Consider the following 16,986-nt stretch of genomic DNA (forward strand, 5'->3'; position numbering starts at 1 on the left):
ACTTTGCAAGTCTTCAGTAGAGGATACGCTTAATTGCGTTGGAGATCGGGATATAACTTATATTGCAGCCGAATAAGTACTAAATAAATATGATAAGATGTTCCAGACGATTAAACATACTCTAAAGGAGGGGTGTCAAACTCATTTTTTTGCGGGCCGCATTGTAGTCATAGCTTCTTTGGGAGGGCCATTATGACTGTCAACCCAAATAAATGTATGAGCACCTCATATTATATACAGAAGAAGCTACAAAACAAACTGACAAATGACTCGTTTTCAAATCAGATGAGTAAAAACTGGTCAAATATTAAAAAAATATATATATATTATTAATAGTGAAGACAATTTTCAATTCTAGTAATGACACACGAATTTGATGCACAATTTGTCTTCGCGGGCCACATAAAATGATGTGGCGGGCTGTATCTGGCCCCCGGGCCTTGAGTTTGATACCAGTACATAACTTGGGGCCACATTTGTACTTCAATAGTAGGATGTTTATGAGAAGGGAGATTTAATTGGAATTTTATTTTATTTTATAAGCCTGAAATAATATTCCTGTTGAATGAAATATTGATAATAGAAATGAAATGTGCCTGTAAAAATAAACCCGAGCAGTTTCAATTTCATTGTTCCACCAATATTACATAGCTTTCCACATCACTTACCTCTTTCAGTCGCACACTCACCCACACACCTTTACCACTTTCTCTGCTGAGAAAGGCAATTCCAAGTTTATTGATGGGCTACAGTAATGCTGCCATTTTGGCATTTGGCTTTGCATAACTGTAACGCTCACACAATTTCTGCTTCACGACTTGCTTTCTGCTTTGTCAGTAATTCTACTTGAGAGCAGTAATCAAATTTTTTTGGGGTTTGTCTTGAAAAACCATCACGAGAAGTGGCACAATCCTCAAGACAGGATCCTGGGCTGGAAATAGATGATCTATGGAAAGTGTTTAAAGTACTTTGCGGTGTGACTTTAATCGAGATTCTACAAAGGAAAAATAGCATATGAGTGAAATAATATTTGCAGCTCCAGTTCCAATAAGAGTTTGGGGCAGAAAAAGTGTTGAATAAACAATTATCAACAATTGATAAAAAGTAGTTTACATTTTACAATTTTTTTAAGTACTTTTAATTATTTTTTATTTATTTTTTTATTGCTAAGAAAGCTAGAAAAAAATGAAAATACAGCAAAGTAGAATTTTTACCAAGTGTTTAACGTACTTTGCGTTGTGACTTTCATCAAGATTCTACAAAGGAAAAATTGTTGTTTTGTATAAATTTTATAAGTCCTTTTAATTATTTTTTTATTGCTAAAAAGCTAGAAAAAAAAATGAAAATACATCAAAGTAGAATTTTTACCAAGTGTTGGAAAAAAACTACTGTTGAAACCTGATGTCTGGGATTATTCAAGTTTTTAGTCTAGGTGTTTATGAAATACTGACCAGATGTTTGAGGGAGTTATCTATAAAGAGGAAGAAAACACAGAATCGGAGTGCTGTCAAACCAGCACATTTGTAGTAGGAATTTGGGCACGCACTGGAACTGTTTCTTTTGTAATTGTTTAAGCGTCTGAATGAAAACCGTAGCTATTTTTGCTTTGGTGGAATGGAGGCTGCTCTAACACTGTGCACAGTAGCTCTGAAAAGCCGTGTCAGGAAGTGATCTGGGATGGAACTCAGCGGCACCGAGAGCTGCAATAACACACTCAGAGGAGCTGCTCAACTTAACACTGCACTAGATGGGTGAGTTTGCTGGAAGCTCACTTATCATGCTCTAACTTTTACTTTCTCACTTTTATACTTTCAGTTTGCATTTACTTCAGTGCTTCTTGTTTATGATGAAATGTTTAACATCCCTGTTAGTTAATACACCTTCTAATTATTTGCTGTTGGGGTAAACTTTTTGCAGGTTAAATAATATGATCACTATTTACTAATGCTGCATATCCAGACATTGTTAGAAAAGGATAGTACGATATGTTCTTTCTGGTAAGTGCCACTTCAAAGTCGACTTTTTGTTGTTGTCACTAGTCACCCATTGTGCACATCGCAAGACAGTCAGCAGTGATAAACCAATCAGATAACGACAAACATTGTGACACCATGCTTAGCATTTGCAAAGGCAAAGTAAGGTGAATCGGGATTCTGAATTGTTAACAACAAAAACTTAAAATTAAAAAAACAGTCATTGCTATTTGTGAGCATGTGAGCACTCACTATTCTGAAGGGCTAGAGTATATATTAGGTACACATAAAAGATAAAATCAGATTTTGCAACAACAACAATCTACCATGCTCACTACTCGAAGGTGAGAAAATAAGAAACGCAATGAAAATAAAATAAGTGACTGTTACTTGAAAACAAATAAACACAATGTCATATAAAATACTTCAATGTTTTCAACTGCCCGACGCTCAGCTTGTTCCCCTCAAAAGCACAGAAGTCCATACCTGAGCAAAATCTTCTTTTCGTTTTTGTTATGCTGCTTATTGATTGTTAATTTCACTTTTTCTCATGAACAATCTTTTCTGTGTACCTTCCCTTCAACTGATATAGCCAAAAGGGTCAATTGGCACTCGCTTAAAATATTCTTCGCAGGTCCTTGTCACAACCTCACTGTACCGGTTCGACAACTTCACTAAGCAATCTTGGTGACACTATTATCTGATGCTAATTTAAGAATTTAACAAAACAACGCAGCCTTTTAGCTTTGACATTATAGTCATTCACCCGTTTGCAGTAAGGCTAAAAAAAATCAAACAATAACCCAATTTCCCAGCCCTTACGCTACCATGTATATCCAAACCATCCATCCATTTTCTGAACCGCTTAGTCCCCACGGGGGTCGCGGGCGTGCTGGAGCCTATCCCAGCCGTCATCGGGCAGTAGGCGGGGGACACCCTGAACTGGTTGCCAGCCAATCGCAGGGCACACAGAGACAGACAACCAATCGCACTCACACTCACACCTAGGGACAATTTGGAGTCTTCAATCGGCCTACCAAGCATGTTTTTGGAATGTGGGAGGAAACCGGAGTGCCCGGAGAAAACCCACGCGGGCCCGGGGAGAACATGCAAACTCCACACAGGGAGGGCCGGAGGTGGAATCGAACCCGCACCCTCCTAACTGTGAGGCGGACGTGCTACCCAGTGCGCCACCGAGCCGCCCTTATTATATCCAAACCGATCCACAAAAATAAGCACGTAATGGAAATCTAGCCAAAGAGGTGTTTTCACAGAAACAGATGAACGACCCACACTGGCCACATCAGGTGTCTTCACATGAGCGATCGTCTGACATGGGCCACCCAGACACATAATGAAATAGTAGTATAGTGAATCTGTCTTCACAAATTTCCCATAGTATCATTAAAACCTGCTTGAGTTGTTTGTTAGGGAACTTTGCAGTATATAAGGTAAGCGGTTTCGTGATGATGTCAGTGTCATGAGGAGAATGTGGGATAATGGTGCAGACAGGTTTATAACAACTCCTGGAACGTGGCATGCATTCTCATCAGAGGCATCACCTGTTTAATACGTGCGGTTAAATAGAGGAAACATCACTGACAGTGCCAGGATATCAAGACTCCACTTTAGAAATTACAAGTCTAAATAATGATGTCCGTTGGTACTGTTTGTGTTGCTTGCTGCCAGACAAAGACCGAGCTTGTGGTTTGAGATTATTATATTTACTCACTGACTGTGACAGGAAGAAGTTTGTCACACTAACAGTAATTCAACATTATTTCCGGTTTTATGGGTGTTTTTTTAATTAAATTAGACATTAATTTTCTCCTATACAGCAGTCACGTTGTGATAATTAGCACAATCCATTAGCATTGGTTAATTGATAATTAATGAAGTTATCTTTTTCATAAAATAGGTCATTGGTGGGCTGATGGTTTGCTCACCTGACTTCTGTGCAGGAAGTGTGAGTTCAGTTCCCACTCAGTGGGAAAGTCTCATTGAGAGGTTTGCTGTCGAAGATGTGATTTTTTTTTTTTTTTTGCAATGAAATACAAAACCTAATAATCATTATACAAGTGGTTAGGGTTAAAGTCACTTGTGGAACACCTTTACATGTAACGTGGCTTCACAATATGCTTCTCTGGTGAGTTACCTGGGAGAGACAATATGGTCGACAGCGGTTTATCTGGTAGCAAAGGATGGAAAGTCCCCCCATCTTTCTCAGGTCTTTGTGTCCACATGAAGAGCATGTTTATGTAGAGGTGTGGGTGTTTCCTACCAACCAATCACATTGTGACTAACCCAAGGCAGGAAGGAAGTACACTTCAGGCATCTGACCAATCACCCACCTGCAGGAAATGACTGACAAAGTTAGAAGACTTCAAACCTGCTTTGCAGAATTAAAGGAAGACACAACTCAGTGACCTTTTCTTCTTACTTTGACCTTCCATACATTCTTCTAAGGCTACATTCGATCATTTCACAACAATTGGCAACCCGCTCTGCTCATTCAGTCTCCTCTTACAGTACGGATCTCACCGACACAACTCTCGCTCAATTGAACTTGAAATTCAGTCTACATCAAGATACGTGAGGCAAAAAAAATGCTCGACTGGGACTTACTACCATTGACATGTATGTTCCATCTGTGAGAAAATCCACTGTGTGGAGCTCCAAAGCGAGGGTCAGGATGTGTTTTCAGAAACAGAGTGACGTCATGTAAGTAGGAACCTTCCTTTTTTGGAGTCTTGTGTAGAATTAGATTTTTTAATGTATAGACAGTATATATTATATAATTTCATTAAATACATTTAATAATCATTATTATAATTATCCATCCATCCATTTTCTGAACCGCTTAGTCCCCACGGGGGTCGCGGGCGTGCTGGAGCCTATCCCAGCCGTCATCGGGCAGTAGGCGGGGGACACCCTGAACCGGTTGCCAGCCAATCGCAGGGCACACAGAGACAAACAACCATTCGCACTCGCACTCACACCTAGGGACAATTTGGAGTGATCAATCGGCCTACCAAGCATGTTTTTGGGATGTGGGAGGAAACCGGAGTGCCCGGAGAAAACCCACGCGGGCTCGGGGAGAACATGCAAACTCCGCACAGGGAGGGCCGGAGGTGGAATCGAACCCGCACCCTCCTAACTGTGAGGCGGACGTGCTACCCAGTGCTCCACCGAGCCGCCTCTTTATTATAATTAATACTATTAAATAAATTAGTAAAATCTTTTATTTCTATTATATTTAATTGACTTTCTTTCAAACTTTTTTTTGTTTTTTTTTTGGAAACTCCGAACTAGGTTATTATATATCCAGCAGCATTGTGTTTATGGTGTTAAGCACACTTCCATCTTGTTGAGGGTTAGTGCAACACTGAGAATTAAATACCCACCTACACCATTTGGAATTTCTTCGAGCTGTTTGGCGGAAATGAGGCCATACATACTGCCGTCATGCGAGACATCATGCACAAAATACTTCACTATACCATGCAAAGGCCCAATTCACCATCAAATGAACCAACGTTGTAAATTTGTGTGGAATCAAATGCTATTGTCATGCATGAGTTAGAAATGGGATTTATTTTTATAGCATCTGTTTTCATTAATGTAAGTTATGCCCTTTCAGTGACCAAAGAAGCTATTACAGTCAGGGTTTTTGAAACTGTTATCAGTGTGAGACAATACTGCATTCCAAGTAAGTTGTTGCTAGGCTAATGGTTTGTGTTAGAAAATGGGATATTTCCAGGAAGTGTTTTAGTTTTCATTCTCTGTCAGGGGGGAGGATGGGCGTGGGATCGGATTCGTCTTCCTGCCTTTTGCTCTTTCGTTTTACCTTACGATTGGATTCAATACTTACCGTGTAGCATTATCCATAATGCTGAAAATAATATATTTAGCTTGGCAGATTGACATGAGTGGCTATAGTTTTATTAGTGAGAGGAAATGCTGCGGGGTCCTTAAAGGCTCAGATCGAAAAATTTAAGCTGATTTTTCATTCAGTACATCTTCTAAAGAGGAGGAAGTGACCTTGTCTGACACTTTAGAGTACATTGGGGCAAAAAGAAAAAACACTTTCATTTTCAGAATGAAAGTTTCATTGTACTTCATGTAACTAAAAAAAGAATATAAATAAATTGTGCACATAGCTTTTAACACCCCAGTGCACCTACACTGTCTATGAAAATAGAATCCCAAAAATTAGAAAATTCCAAAATAATAATATTAATTAATGTTACTACTACTTTGGAGTTGATCCCCTAAAAATGTGACCATAGTTTTAGCACCATTATGCTTTAGTTTCCTTTGCTGCCTGTGTGTTGGATTTGCTCCGCACGGGGGGATGGTACAGGAAATCCACCCTTCCCATTTGATAAACAGGAGGAGAACCCAAACCTCTGCCGCGCTGAGATGATGATAGTGGCGGTGTTGGCGCCTGAGAACAAACCACACACATCTTCTGTGTGTCTTCTTAGATACGCGCCACCCTGATGATTGACTGGCGTCTCATCTTTTAGCTGTGTTCCGTCCGGTTCAGTCTCTATTGGGCTGCCATGCCTTTCATTCCTGACGGTTGACTCCTTTTGGCCGCAGAGTTGTCAGCATTTCAAATTACAAGATGACTCATACTCTAACTATGTTCTTAGTGCATTTTAAATGGGACTTAAAGCTTTGAATTCAGAATAGTTTATTCATGCTCAATGGATTTATTTCTGTAAACACACAGCGATCAAGTGGGATTATAAACACTCTGCTTTGTGATGCTGGTGGGTAATTGTTTCCAGGCAAACATTCAAATGAGTTAAACATATAATAAAAGGATATGATCCCCTTTAAGTGTATTTTACAGTTTTACAACGTTAGTATGAATTCTGGAATTACATTTATCACTTACCTGGCACTTTGTTCGGTTGGACAAAAAAAACATTACAGTCCTACATCACACTTTGTCCTACTTGCCATCAATGGTGTGCTTCTACTGTGGTATCACAAAATAAATTTTAATCCTTCTGATTTGGTCAGATGATTTGAACTTTTACTCTTATTGTCTTGCTAGGCTCTCATGTTTTTCCGACGATGCCATTAAATGTGCAAAGGCTCACTTGGAGTTGTATTATTTTAACTATTGTAACTTTAGATAGTTTATTATATACTTAGAAAACGTAAGACTTGACTGTGTAAAGACTGACACTCCATTCGGTACATCCTCAGCAAAATCTTGAATTGACTCCACAAGGAAAAAAAGATGCCGACTTTTGATTGACAATGTCAGGAATAAAAAAAATGGTCATACTATTAATACCAAAATTCCACTGCTTCGATGTAATCCAAAAACTCACATCATAGTATGACACGTTGATGTTTAAGTATGTAGTTGGACTGCAGTACATCAAGTCAGATGTTTATACAGTTGTGTACTGTGACAGCAAAAGGGAGCAGATGCCTTCACTCTTTATAGGCTACACACACACAAACACACACACACACATCATCTACCCCTACACTCTGGGGTCTGCTGATAAACTGGAAGTTACTCGTAAACTCGTTTCAGGATGAAGGGCTTGACTTGGGATGTTTATTTTGAAACAAACACACACACACACACACGCGCACACATTAAATAAAACCTCAAATTAAATGATTCTTGGCACGAATATTTCCTGTTTGGACTCAGAGTACGTATTTGTTTGCTGAAGTCAGGGCACTATCTCAGCTTAGGTGTGTGAGGGAGGTCATGTATGGAACAGGTTTTCCAGTAATAGAAAACCATGAAGAGGCAAAAGATAGACCTCATCTGGATCCATTAAAAGGTCCAGCCATAGAGCGTCTGCCGTATACGGTGGCCGTCTCCATTGTCAATCTGCTAAGAGACAGCCATGCAATGTTGAACATTAAAACAAAACGTGACAGGAGGTAGGCAGCATATAGAACAGGTCACGTCTTCTCAGTGCTGCAAAGGAATGTGTGAGATCATTCCTTCTGGCATTCATCCAGCGAAAACAAGGATGTGCCAACCGTAATGCAGCTAACATTTCATGTTCGTTTACAAGTCATCACATTTAGAAAAGTGAGTCAATGGATATCGTCCGTCAGGGGAATGCTGTTAAGGCTTTTTTTATGTGTGTTTTTTTATTTGCTTTTAAATGTGGTAGTCTATTGTTTTGTAATGCCATTAAATTGTGTATTTTTAATTATGTGAGGCACAGTAAATTGTGTATTTTATAATTACGTGCAGCACAGTCTCATCAAAACAGGTACGTTTTATCTGTATTACACAGTTTTGTTTACTAATTTATTTATCAAAGAGACAGTACATATAAATGAACATTTCTGTCAATATGCCAATTAGCCAGAATTTGTGATTTTTCTGTTATCTCAGTTATACTTGTTGTTTGTATTGTTTTAAGGACAAAATTTTGTCTGCACCAGGAGACATACAGTTAGCAGAATATCTGCTTTTTGAATTTGCGTGGCTTTCCATAAAGGATAGTCATTGCTGTCTACTGACTGATTTTTTGTCAGAGCACACATTGCAAGAACTCATGCGCCGCCGTTTCGTTTTTATAAATCTTAGCAAAGGGTTGTGCTCACTATTAATTACTATGTTAAGCCTCTGTCTCTAACTGTGGCTCACTTTTATTGTCATTTTTCTTCGACTTCCCATTTCTTTTCATGCAGAACCATGTCAGCTCAGGAGGTGTGTTGGCCTGTGCCAATGCGAGCCATCGGAGCCCAGAACCTCCTCACTATGCCGGGTGGAGTTTCTATAGCAGGATACCTCCACAAGAAGGGAGCCAATCAGTTTGTTAGTCTCATGAGATGTGAGTAAATATTGAGAAAACCTAATCCAATTTCTAAATGACTCTAGGTAGGGGTGTACCCTTATGTTTTATTTTACAATGTGTATCCATATAAAGCTTAATGATAGAACACAATGAGGTATATATACGTGTGTGTGTGTGTGTGTGCGTGTGTGTGTGTGTGTGTGTGTGTGTGTGTGTGTGTGTGTGTGTGTGTGTGTGTGTGTGTGTGTGTGTGTGTGTGTGTGTGTGTGTATATATATATATATATATATATATATATATATATATATATATATATATATATATATATATATATATATATATATATATATATATATATATATAGTATAAACACACACACACACATTTTGGGGGGCTGAACGGTAAAATTTGATATGACAAAGTCGATTTTGATACATGATTAAATAACCGGAACTTAGTTTGAAATATTCCCTGATGCGTGCAAGGTGGTGAGAAATTTTGCCCTGTTGTAGCTGTGAACACACTCGACTTGATTCGCGGACAACCCAACACTTGCTGCAGTAAAAATTTAAACATTTAAACATTTTAATTTAAAATGAAATGAAATAAACATTTAAACATGTTCCAAAATTGTTTGCGACAAGTAAAACTGCAAACATTTTTGCAACCTTTTATGAACCCTGAGAAAATCTAAAATTCACTGGTCGCAAGTATTCTCCACTTGGTGAGAACTGAAATTGATACTTTATTTATTTGAAAGAAATTGATACAACAGTTGTGTATTGATACTATCAGAGAGTTACAAAATAATAATAATTAATTAAGTAATACATATTCACAATTACAAAACAAATAAGATGTTAAACGACATTTCCAACAACAATCCATAAATATTAAATCTGTGAAGAATTACATATAGTGAGTGCTCTTATCAAAACAGATTATTAAGTGTGCTTTTTTTTTTTTTTTTTTTTTCCAGGGCCATTGAGGTACATCATCGTCCACAAGGGCTGTCTGTACTACTTTAAAAGTAGTACGTCTCCTGTACCACGCGGAGCGTTCTCTCTAAACGGTTACAATAGGTCAGCAGCAGAATTTTCTGTCTTTTTTAAATTATCCTTAGCTGCTAAGATTTGCATCTAACATTTAAAAGACAAATCATTACATTGTTGGCTATATCCCCCTCCCCCCTCTCCCACAGAGTGATGAGAGCAGCAGAGGAAACGACATCTAACAATGTTTTTCCGTTTAAGATGATCCACATCAGTAAAAAACAGGACGTGTTTTTTCTCTGCAGCTAGTGAAGATGAGAGGAGGGTAGGAAGAATCACACCCAGACGTTATAAAGTAGCTGTAAAAGACTGGATGAATATTGTGATTTAGGGATGAACTAGGTAAACACTTTTCATGCACACACTTAACGCATTATATTTTATGCCGTAATACAGACATGGATGCGATCCTTACGAAATGAAATTGACCATTATAATGACAGGAAAGAGTCCCAGATTCCAAGGTAATCCAATTAATCGGAGGCATTTTCATGTTTCAATTTGCTTTCTTCCTGCAATCATTGTCTTTGTTGCCATAGTGACTCGGATTCAGATGCAGACAGTTTCTACGGGACCATTGAAAGGCCTTTGGATATTAAACACCCAATCAATAATGCAGACACTGGTAAGACATGCAGGAGGAATTGATTTTGGCTAAATTTGCTACTGAGCTACCCAATCCTCTCTGCATGTAGATTATGGTGAGGATGATGACGATGAAGATGAGCAAGACTATATGAAGCCAGACAGTGACTGTGTTCCAACAAGTACAAGTAAGCACAACATATTCATGTACACGTTCACACCAAAGTGTAGATCAATGATCCGTTTGTTACTGATGATTTGCAGAATGTTACTAAATGACATCAATTCTGCTTTGCTGCCATCTTGTGGCAATGATTGTAATTTATCATTTTTTTGTTGGATGTCTCATTTCAAATATTGGAGTTTGGCTATTCACGCTCTAACTTGTTCCCTAACATCTGCAAATACTGTATTGTAGCTGGATGCATATAATCCTATTGAAATAAAAATCAGTATATAATATGTAAAAGTAAGCTTTCAAGGGTATCCATTTGAATTTACAGCCTATGCTAGGTTTGAGTGGGAAGTTTTCTCATGATTAATCATCATACATTATTGGATTGTCTCTTGACTGTGATTAATTAATTATTCGACAATAAAAATTCTTCAAAGAAAATGTTAACTGATTGGTAATGTCGGTTCTACTTCCACAGGTCGACCCACTGGCCCTCCACCTTCTTACCCGCCTCCTCCTGTTCCAATGATACCTCCGCGACCTTTTGGATCTTGTTTACAAACCCATAGAGGGCCACCACCTCCAATCCCATCACACAACCGAGTCAAAACCAGTGCAAACATTAGAAAAAACCCGCCATCGATTTCTCCTCCCATCCTGAAGGACACAAACAAAGGCCCGCCTCCCGCTCCACCCTTCGCTGCCCAGATGCACAATCACGGCTCTCCTATCCCCCCACCCCTTCCTCCACCCAATTCACAGCGGCCTCTTAAAAACAGGGTGCAGTCTGTGGTTGGACCAGGGACTGACCGAAAACACCAGAGGCCTTCATCCTCTGTTTCACTCCAATACCCCACCACCATTCCCATCTGTGATCAGCTAGAAAGCAGGATGACTGTCAGTGATGGAGATCACTGCCCTCGTGATGCCGGAAAAAAACATTCTGCTATCAAAAACCACCGCAGCAAGCCAAGCCAAGCACTGACCAAAGCAGCAAATTTTGAAGAGCCAATGCCAAAACCTCGAACGGCATTACCCTCAGTGCCGACACCTTTCTGCTACCCACCATTTCCCTGTCACGCATCTCGAGCTACTCTTCTTCAAAGTGAACTGCACAAGTGTACAAATGCACCAAAAGCTCCAACAGTCAAGCCTCCACTGCCTTTAACCAAGCCCAGACAAACAGGCACACCCCTCCAGTAAGTTGTTTTTCTCACATACACCTGACCGGTGACTCAAACTCACTTCACAACAAACACCAGTTTGGCAGATACAATCAGAACATGTTTTTTTTTTTTTTTTTTTTGAACTGTCTGTTCCCACTCCCATCAAGCAGTACAGTCAAAGTAAACATAAAAGAAAGATAATTCCAAATTGTATTGTCTGCTACCTAAATGCTAACAAACAATGGGAAACTATGAGAACAAGCGATACTTTAGAATGAAATCAACTTGAAAACTGAAGTTGAGATGAGGTCTACCTTAACTAAGTGCACGAGCAAAACATCAATAGATGCAAATGAGCCAGATGTGAAACTTGCATACATGTTATTTATCTTTTGAAGTGGGAATTATCTCTGATAAAATGAATATAGGGCGGCATGGTAGGACACTGGTTAGTACGCCCGCCTCATAGTTCAGAGGGTGCGGGTTCATTTCCACCTCCGGCCCTCCTTGTGTGGAGTTTGCTTGTTCTCCCCCTGCCTTAGTGGGTTTTCTCCAGGCACTATGGTTTCTTCCTACATCCCAAAAACATGCATGGTAGATCAGTTGAGAAGCCCGTAGGTGTGAGTGTGGATGGTTGTTTGTCTCTGTGTGCCCTGCGATTAGCCGGCAACCAGTTCAGAGTGGTGGTTTGGAAGTTACCTGGGTATTGGTTTTGTGGAACGGGAAGAAGCACCAACCCTTCAGATGACTCTCATGAGGAATTTCCCTAAGCTGGTCCATAAACGCAATTGATCATATCTTCTCCACACGACACATGGGCACTGGCAAGCTGCCCTGCCCCCATGGTATTTCATTAGCAAGTTATACAATGGATGGCTAGAATAAATATGTGTCTTGTGTCTTGGTGTGTTGGAAACAGAAGACGTGGAGAACGTCTACATCTTTGTAGTTATCACTCGCTGACCCTTATGGTGCTGAAAGTGTAATGAAAGCTGAGAAAGATAGGGTCTTGTTCCCTCAGCAATGAGGAACCTCTTAACAAGGTTAAAGGCCGACAGCGCACACCCCAGAGAAAAGATGTCTACACTTCCCCTGGAGATGTCTGAATTATAAAAAAATCCACGAGCAGCGTGAGGCTGGCATGGAAGAGGATGAATGATGAACTGTCGGGACTGGTGCCGTCCTGTGATGCTCTCCTATATCTTGTGGGCTGTGACTCCCAGAGAACTCTCAAAAATTCTAATAAAAATCTCATACGTACAAAACTCGAACATTCAAGACTGGAAATGACAGACTGGAAATCTCTTAAGAACTCTCAGGGTATCCAGTTTATTAGGACACTTGGGCAAAAACAAATTTGAATTGGTATAACAGATCACAAATGTAAACTATCGGTGATGTAAATTAACTAGATCAAACCTACTGAAGATTCCAACTAATGAACTACTATTTTGTTGTTTCATACAATTTAGAATGTCACTCTTGTTTTGTTTTTTGTTTTTTTTTTCTTGGGCGGGGGTGACAAAAGTAACATAATTGAAGCGTCTATTACTAATCAAAATCCCTTGTTGAAATCGGGGCGGGACAAGATAAGCAGAACTGCTTTATTCCATTTACCATTTCAGCAAGTCATGTGGTAGTAGTGTATGTAATGAAATTGTGATGAATGGTGATAATGTAAAAGTCAAAATAAACAAAAAAAAAAATTAGATACACATCCAATTGGCATCTAAGGTATGTGGCAGTGATGGTGCTGTCAGCCTTTAAGCATTGGATGTCTGAACACAAATGTTGCTGGAACACATGTAGACAGACAATTTTTACAATGTTCACAGGCATATTTTCTTAACGGTTTGCAAAATAATAATAATAATAATTTTAGTGTCGTACTGATGAGGTGAGAGGAGTTGAGACGTCTCTATAAACAAGATCCATCTTTGTCCTATACTACCCCCAGGTGGCCAAGGCACACGTCATACTGTACTATACTATATAGCACAATACTATGCTATGCTAGCATCGTTACAATACAAAAATGTTGACTTTGATACTTATACCTGCATGGTTGCCGAAAAGTGACTACACGGTTTCAGCCCAATGCCAACAATACGTACCTTGATACCATCTAGAAAATTTGAAAATAAATCAAATAGCGTCGCGGCTCGGTGGGGCACTGGGTAGCACATCCACCTCACAGGAGGGTGCAGGTTCGATTCCACCTCCGGCCCTCCCTGTGTGGAGTTTGCATGTTCTCCCCGGGCCCGCGTGGGTTTTCTCTGAGCACTCCGGTTTCCTCCCACATCCCAAAAACATGCTTGGTAGGCCGATTGATCACTCCAAATTGTTCCTAGGTGTGAGTGCGAGTGCAAATGGTTGTTTGCCTCTGTGTGCCCTGCGATTGGCTGGCAACCGGTTCAAGGTGTTGTCCGCCTACTGCCCTATGACGGCTGGGATAGGCTCCAGCACGCCCGCGACCCCCGTGGGGACTAATCGGTTCAGCAAATGGATGGATGGATAAAATAGAGTCTCATAAGAGCAGACACCTAAACAACCTCAGATTCTTTTGACTTGTATAATTCTTACGATATCAGTCCAGTACAGTACCAAAGTTTTGGGCCACCAATAGTAAATCGTAAATCAACAACTAGTAACAAGTAGAGAGAGTGGAAAAAGAACATGGAAATAACATAGAAAGGTCCAAGATGAGATTTAAAGCCATCAATCAGATCACCTACTTGCTACATTTATTTATTACTGCACCATGTTCACTTCAGCTTGTACTAATAAAACTACGAAATCAAAGGGTGGTCTTGAAACTATAGTGCCTTCTGATGAAAGCAGTCCCACTATTTATACTGTGTTTTCCCACCAGAAGAGCACCCCCAGAAGGTCAAAGTTTCCGTTCATCGGGAGATAAGGACACTGAGATGCCCAAGAAGGAACAAGATTTGACTGAGAGCACTGAAGGAGATGTTTCCGATGAGGATTATGATGACGTAAGAAAAATTGACATTAATTTACATTAACAGTGAGCTCACTTCATTCATACTTTGGAACTAATTTATTTTCTGTATAAATTCCCTTTTTTATATGAACCTATATATATATACCTTATCCAGGAAGGCAATGCTGACCTGGCTGCAGACAGCAGCATGGACAAAAACAAACAAAAAAATTATAATTCTTGATTTGTACTCAGATTAACACATCATGATCAACTCATATAAAAAGTTATAAAACATCTAAAAGTGCAAATATTCTTGGTTTATTTCCAGATGCGTCTGCCACAATCCGTTTTCATTGACTCAACGGATACCAGCTTTGTAGAGAAGTATGACACTGATTTTGTGAATGATACTACTTTTGATCTTGATTTTTAGGGCTACTCTCTGTGATGACATACTATCTACTAATGGATCAATACTTTTCCGAGGAAATTCTATGATGACTACATTTGTGTAAACTACATGTAAAATAATTTTACTGTATCTATTCATATTTATTACTTCCATTGCTAATGCTTTGTGACTTTTGTTCCTGTAGATTATTTAAAGAGAGCTCTGTCTTTCCGCAAGATGGATTTTATGCCATTAGAAAATCTGGAACCAAAACCTCCAAGGTAAGAAAAAAAAATTTAAGACTGCATTTTCAAAATAGGAAAAAAGAATGTACATATGTGTTAAAATATTTTATTGTTTCTACAGGCTTGTTTATATCCAGAGTTTTGTCAACGGCTGATGCTTTGATTTGTTTGTGCGACAATGCCAATGTTGTAACAAATATTTCAATGTGTTCAGGTGCTGGTGGTATGGGATGTCAGCATAGGCAAAGCCAGAAATTACCGGTTGTTTGAAGAGGTACACAAAACTGTCTGTTACCTTTCATAGTAGATCATTACATCAATAGAAAATTGTCCATGCCAAACTGAAACTGTAAAATGTAATATCCTCTCTAAAACACAGGGTGACCTGGTGTTTCTGGACTGTGATGTGACCTTCCCGATTCTTTCAGCTCTGATCGAACACTACTACAGCCATCCTCTTCCTCAGCAGGGGTCGCTATGCCTGCAGAAACCTTATTCAAAATAAGCACCACGTTAACCAAGAGCAAGAACTCGCAATGTTAAAATGCTGACTACCATGGAGACAGACTTGCTTTAAATTCAATCAGAGCTAAATATGTCATAGTGTGAATACTTGTTGAATAGTGGAAAATCTTTGCTCAAAATAGCACTTTAAAATGTGATATTGTAGGTATTGTAATAACTGACAAATTGTCTCTTGTTGCTATACAAATATTCTGTGGCCTCTCAAGGAGAAAAAACAAAACAAGATGAAAATGTGTCATCACACAAAGGCAAGTCAACCTCAAAGAATTACAATCATATATAGCTGGCAAATGTAAAATTGGGTCTTGTGTTTTCAAATACAATATTTGACTGAACCTTCCTCTTGAGAAATAAAATTTCTCAGCCAATACCAGAGAGAGCTGCCTATGAGTGTTTTTGCAGCATTTTCTTTTAAATTTAAGAACAGTCAAACCTCTACATACAAATTTTATTCGTTCCGGGACCTACTTCATATGTTGAATAGTTGTATGTTGGATCAAATATTGCCATAATAATACATTGTAATTTGTTTAATTCATTCCAAAACCAAAAAAAACAACAATAACTCCTTAACAAATACTGCAGAGACTTACACATAGCAATAAAACAAATGCATTATATCAGAGATGTATGTAAAAAGAAACAAATTACAAAGAAATATTAAAATGAAAAGGGTTTTCGATTGATATGGCAAAATTTACAGTGCAGATTTTTATTGTTTGTTAAAGTCTAACATATCAGTATCTGGATTCATCATTCTCATGCAGGTAACAGACAAGAAGTTTCCAGTTACGTATGATTGACCATCATCAAAACAACAATAGAACTCAGATTGTTGTGGTACATGAATCATGATTACCAAACAATCTCTCTGTATTCTAATGCAAAGTTGTAGAAGTGCTACTAATGCAGTGGGATGGATGGATGATCCCAGATGTTTGCAGTGACATCAAGTGTCGCTGTCTGTGGTGCTGAAGTCTATAAAAAGAAAAATAGGATGAGCGCTATATGTTTATAGCACCGGTCTAATTGTTAATGTCATTTTTCAGACAAAATAGATCATGTTTACTTTGAAAGGTTTCTCCCGTTTTCAGATCCTGTAGGAGCTTCATGACACAATAAGCACATTG

At 39.0% G+C, this 16,986-nt stretch overlaps 1 protein-coding gene across 1 annotated transcript; it reads left to right on the forward strand.

The window, feature by feature from the left end:
* The first annotated feature begins 1,463 nt into the window (after positions 1 to 1,463).
* Positions 1,464 to 16,231, forward strand: sh3bp2 (SH3-domain binding protein 2). Its single transcript, XM_049739276.2, is given in 14 exon segments — positions 1,464 to 1,751; positions 8,664 to 8,806; positions 9,750 to 9,852; positions 9,972 to 10,043; positions 10,045 to 10,087; positions 10,219 to 10,286; positions 10,362 to 10,447; positions 10,518 to 10,595; positions 11,061 to 11,781; positions 14,621 to 14,744; positions 15,024 to 15,079; positions 15,292 to 15,367; positions 15,546 to 15,605; positions 15,711 to 16,231. Coding segments are annotated over 14 exon segments (1,830 nt in total). The 5' UTR covers positions 1,464 to 1,677; the 3' UTR covers positions 15,837 to 16,231.
* The last annotated feature ends 755 nt before the right edge of the window (positions 16,232 to 16,986 follow it).

Source organism: Syngnathus scovelli, chromosome 13 (assembly GCF_024217435.2).
Source record: "Syngnathus scovelli strain Florida chromosome 13, RoL_Ssco_1.2, whole genome shotgun sequence".
NCBI lineage: Eukaryota > Metazoa > Chordata > Actinopteri > Syngnathiformes > Syngnathidae > Syngnathus > Syngnathus scovelli.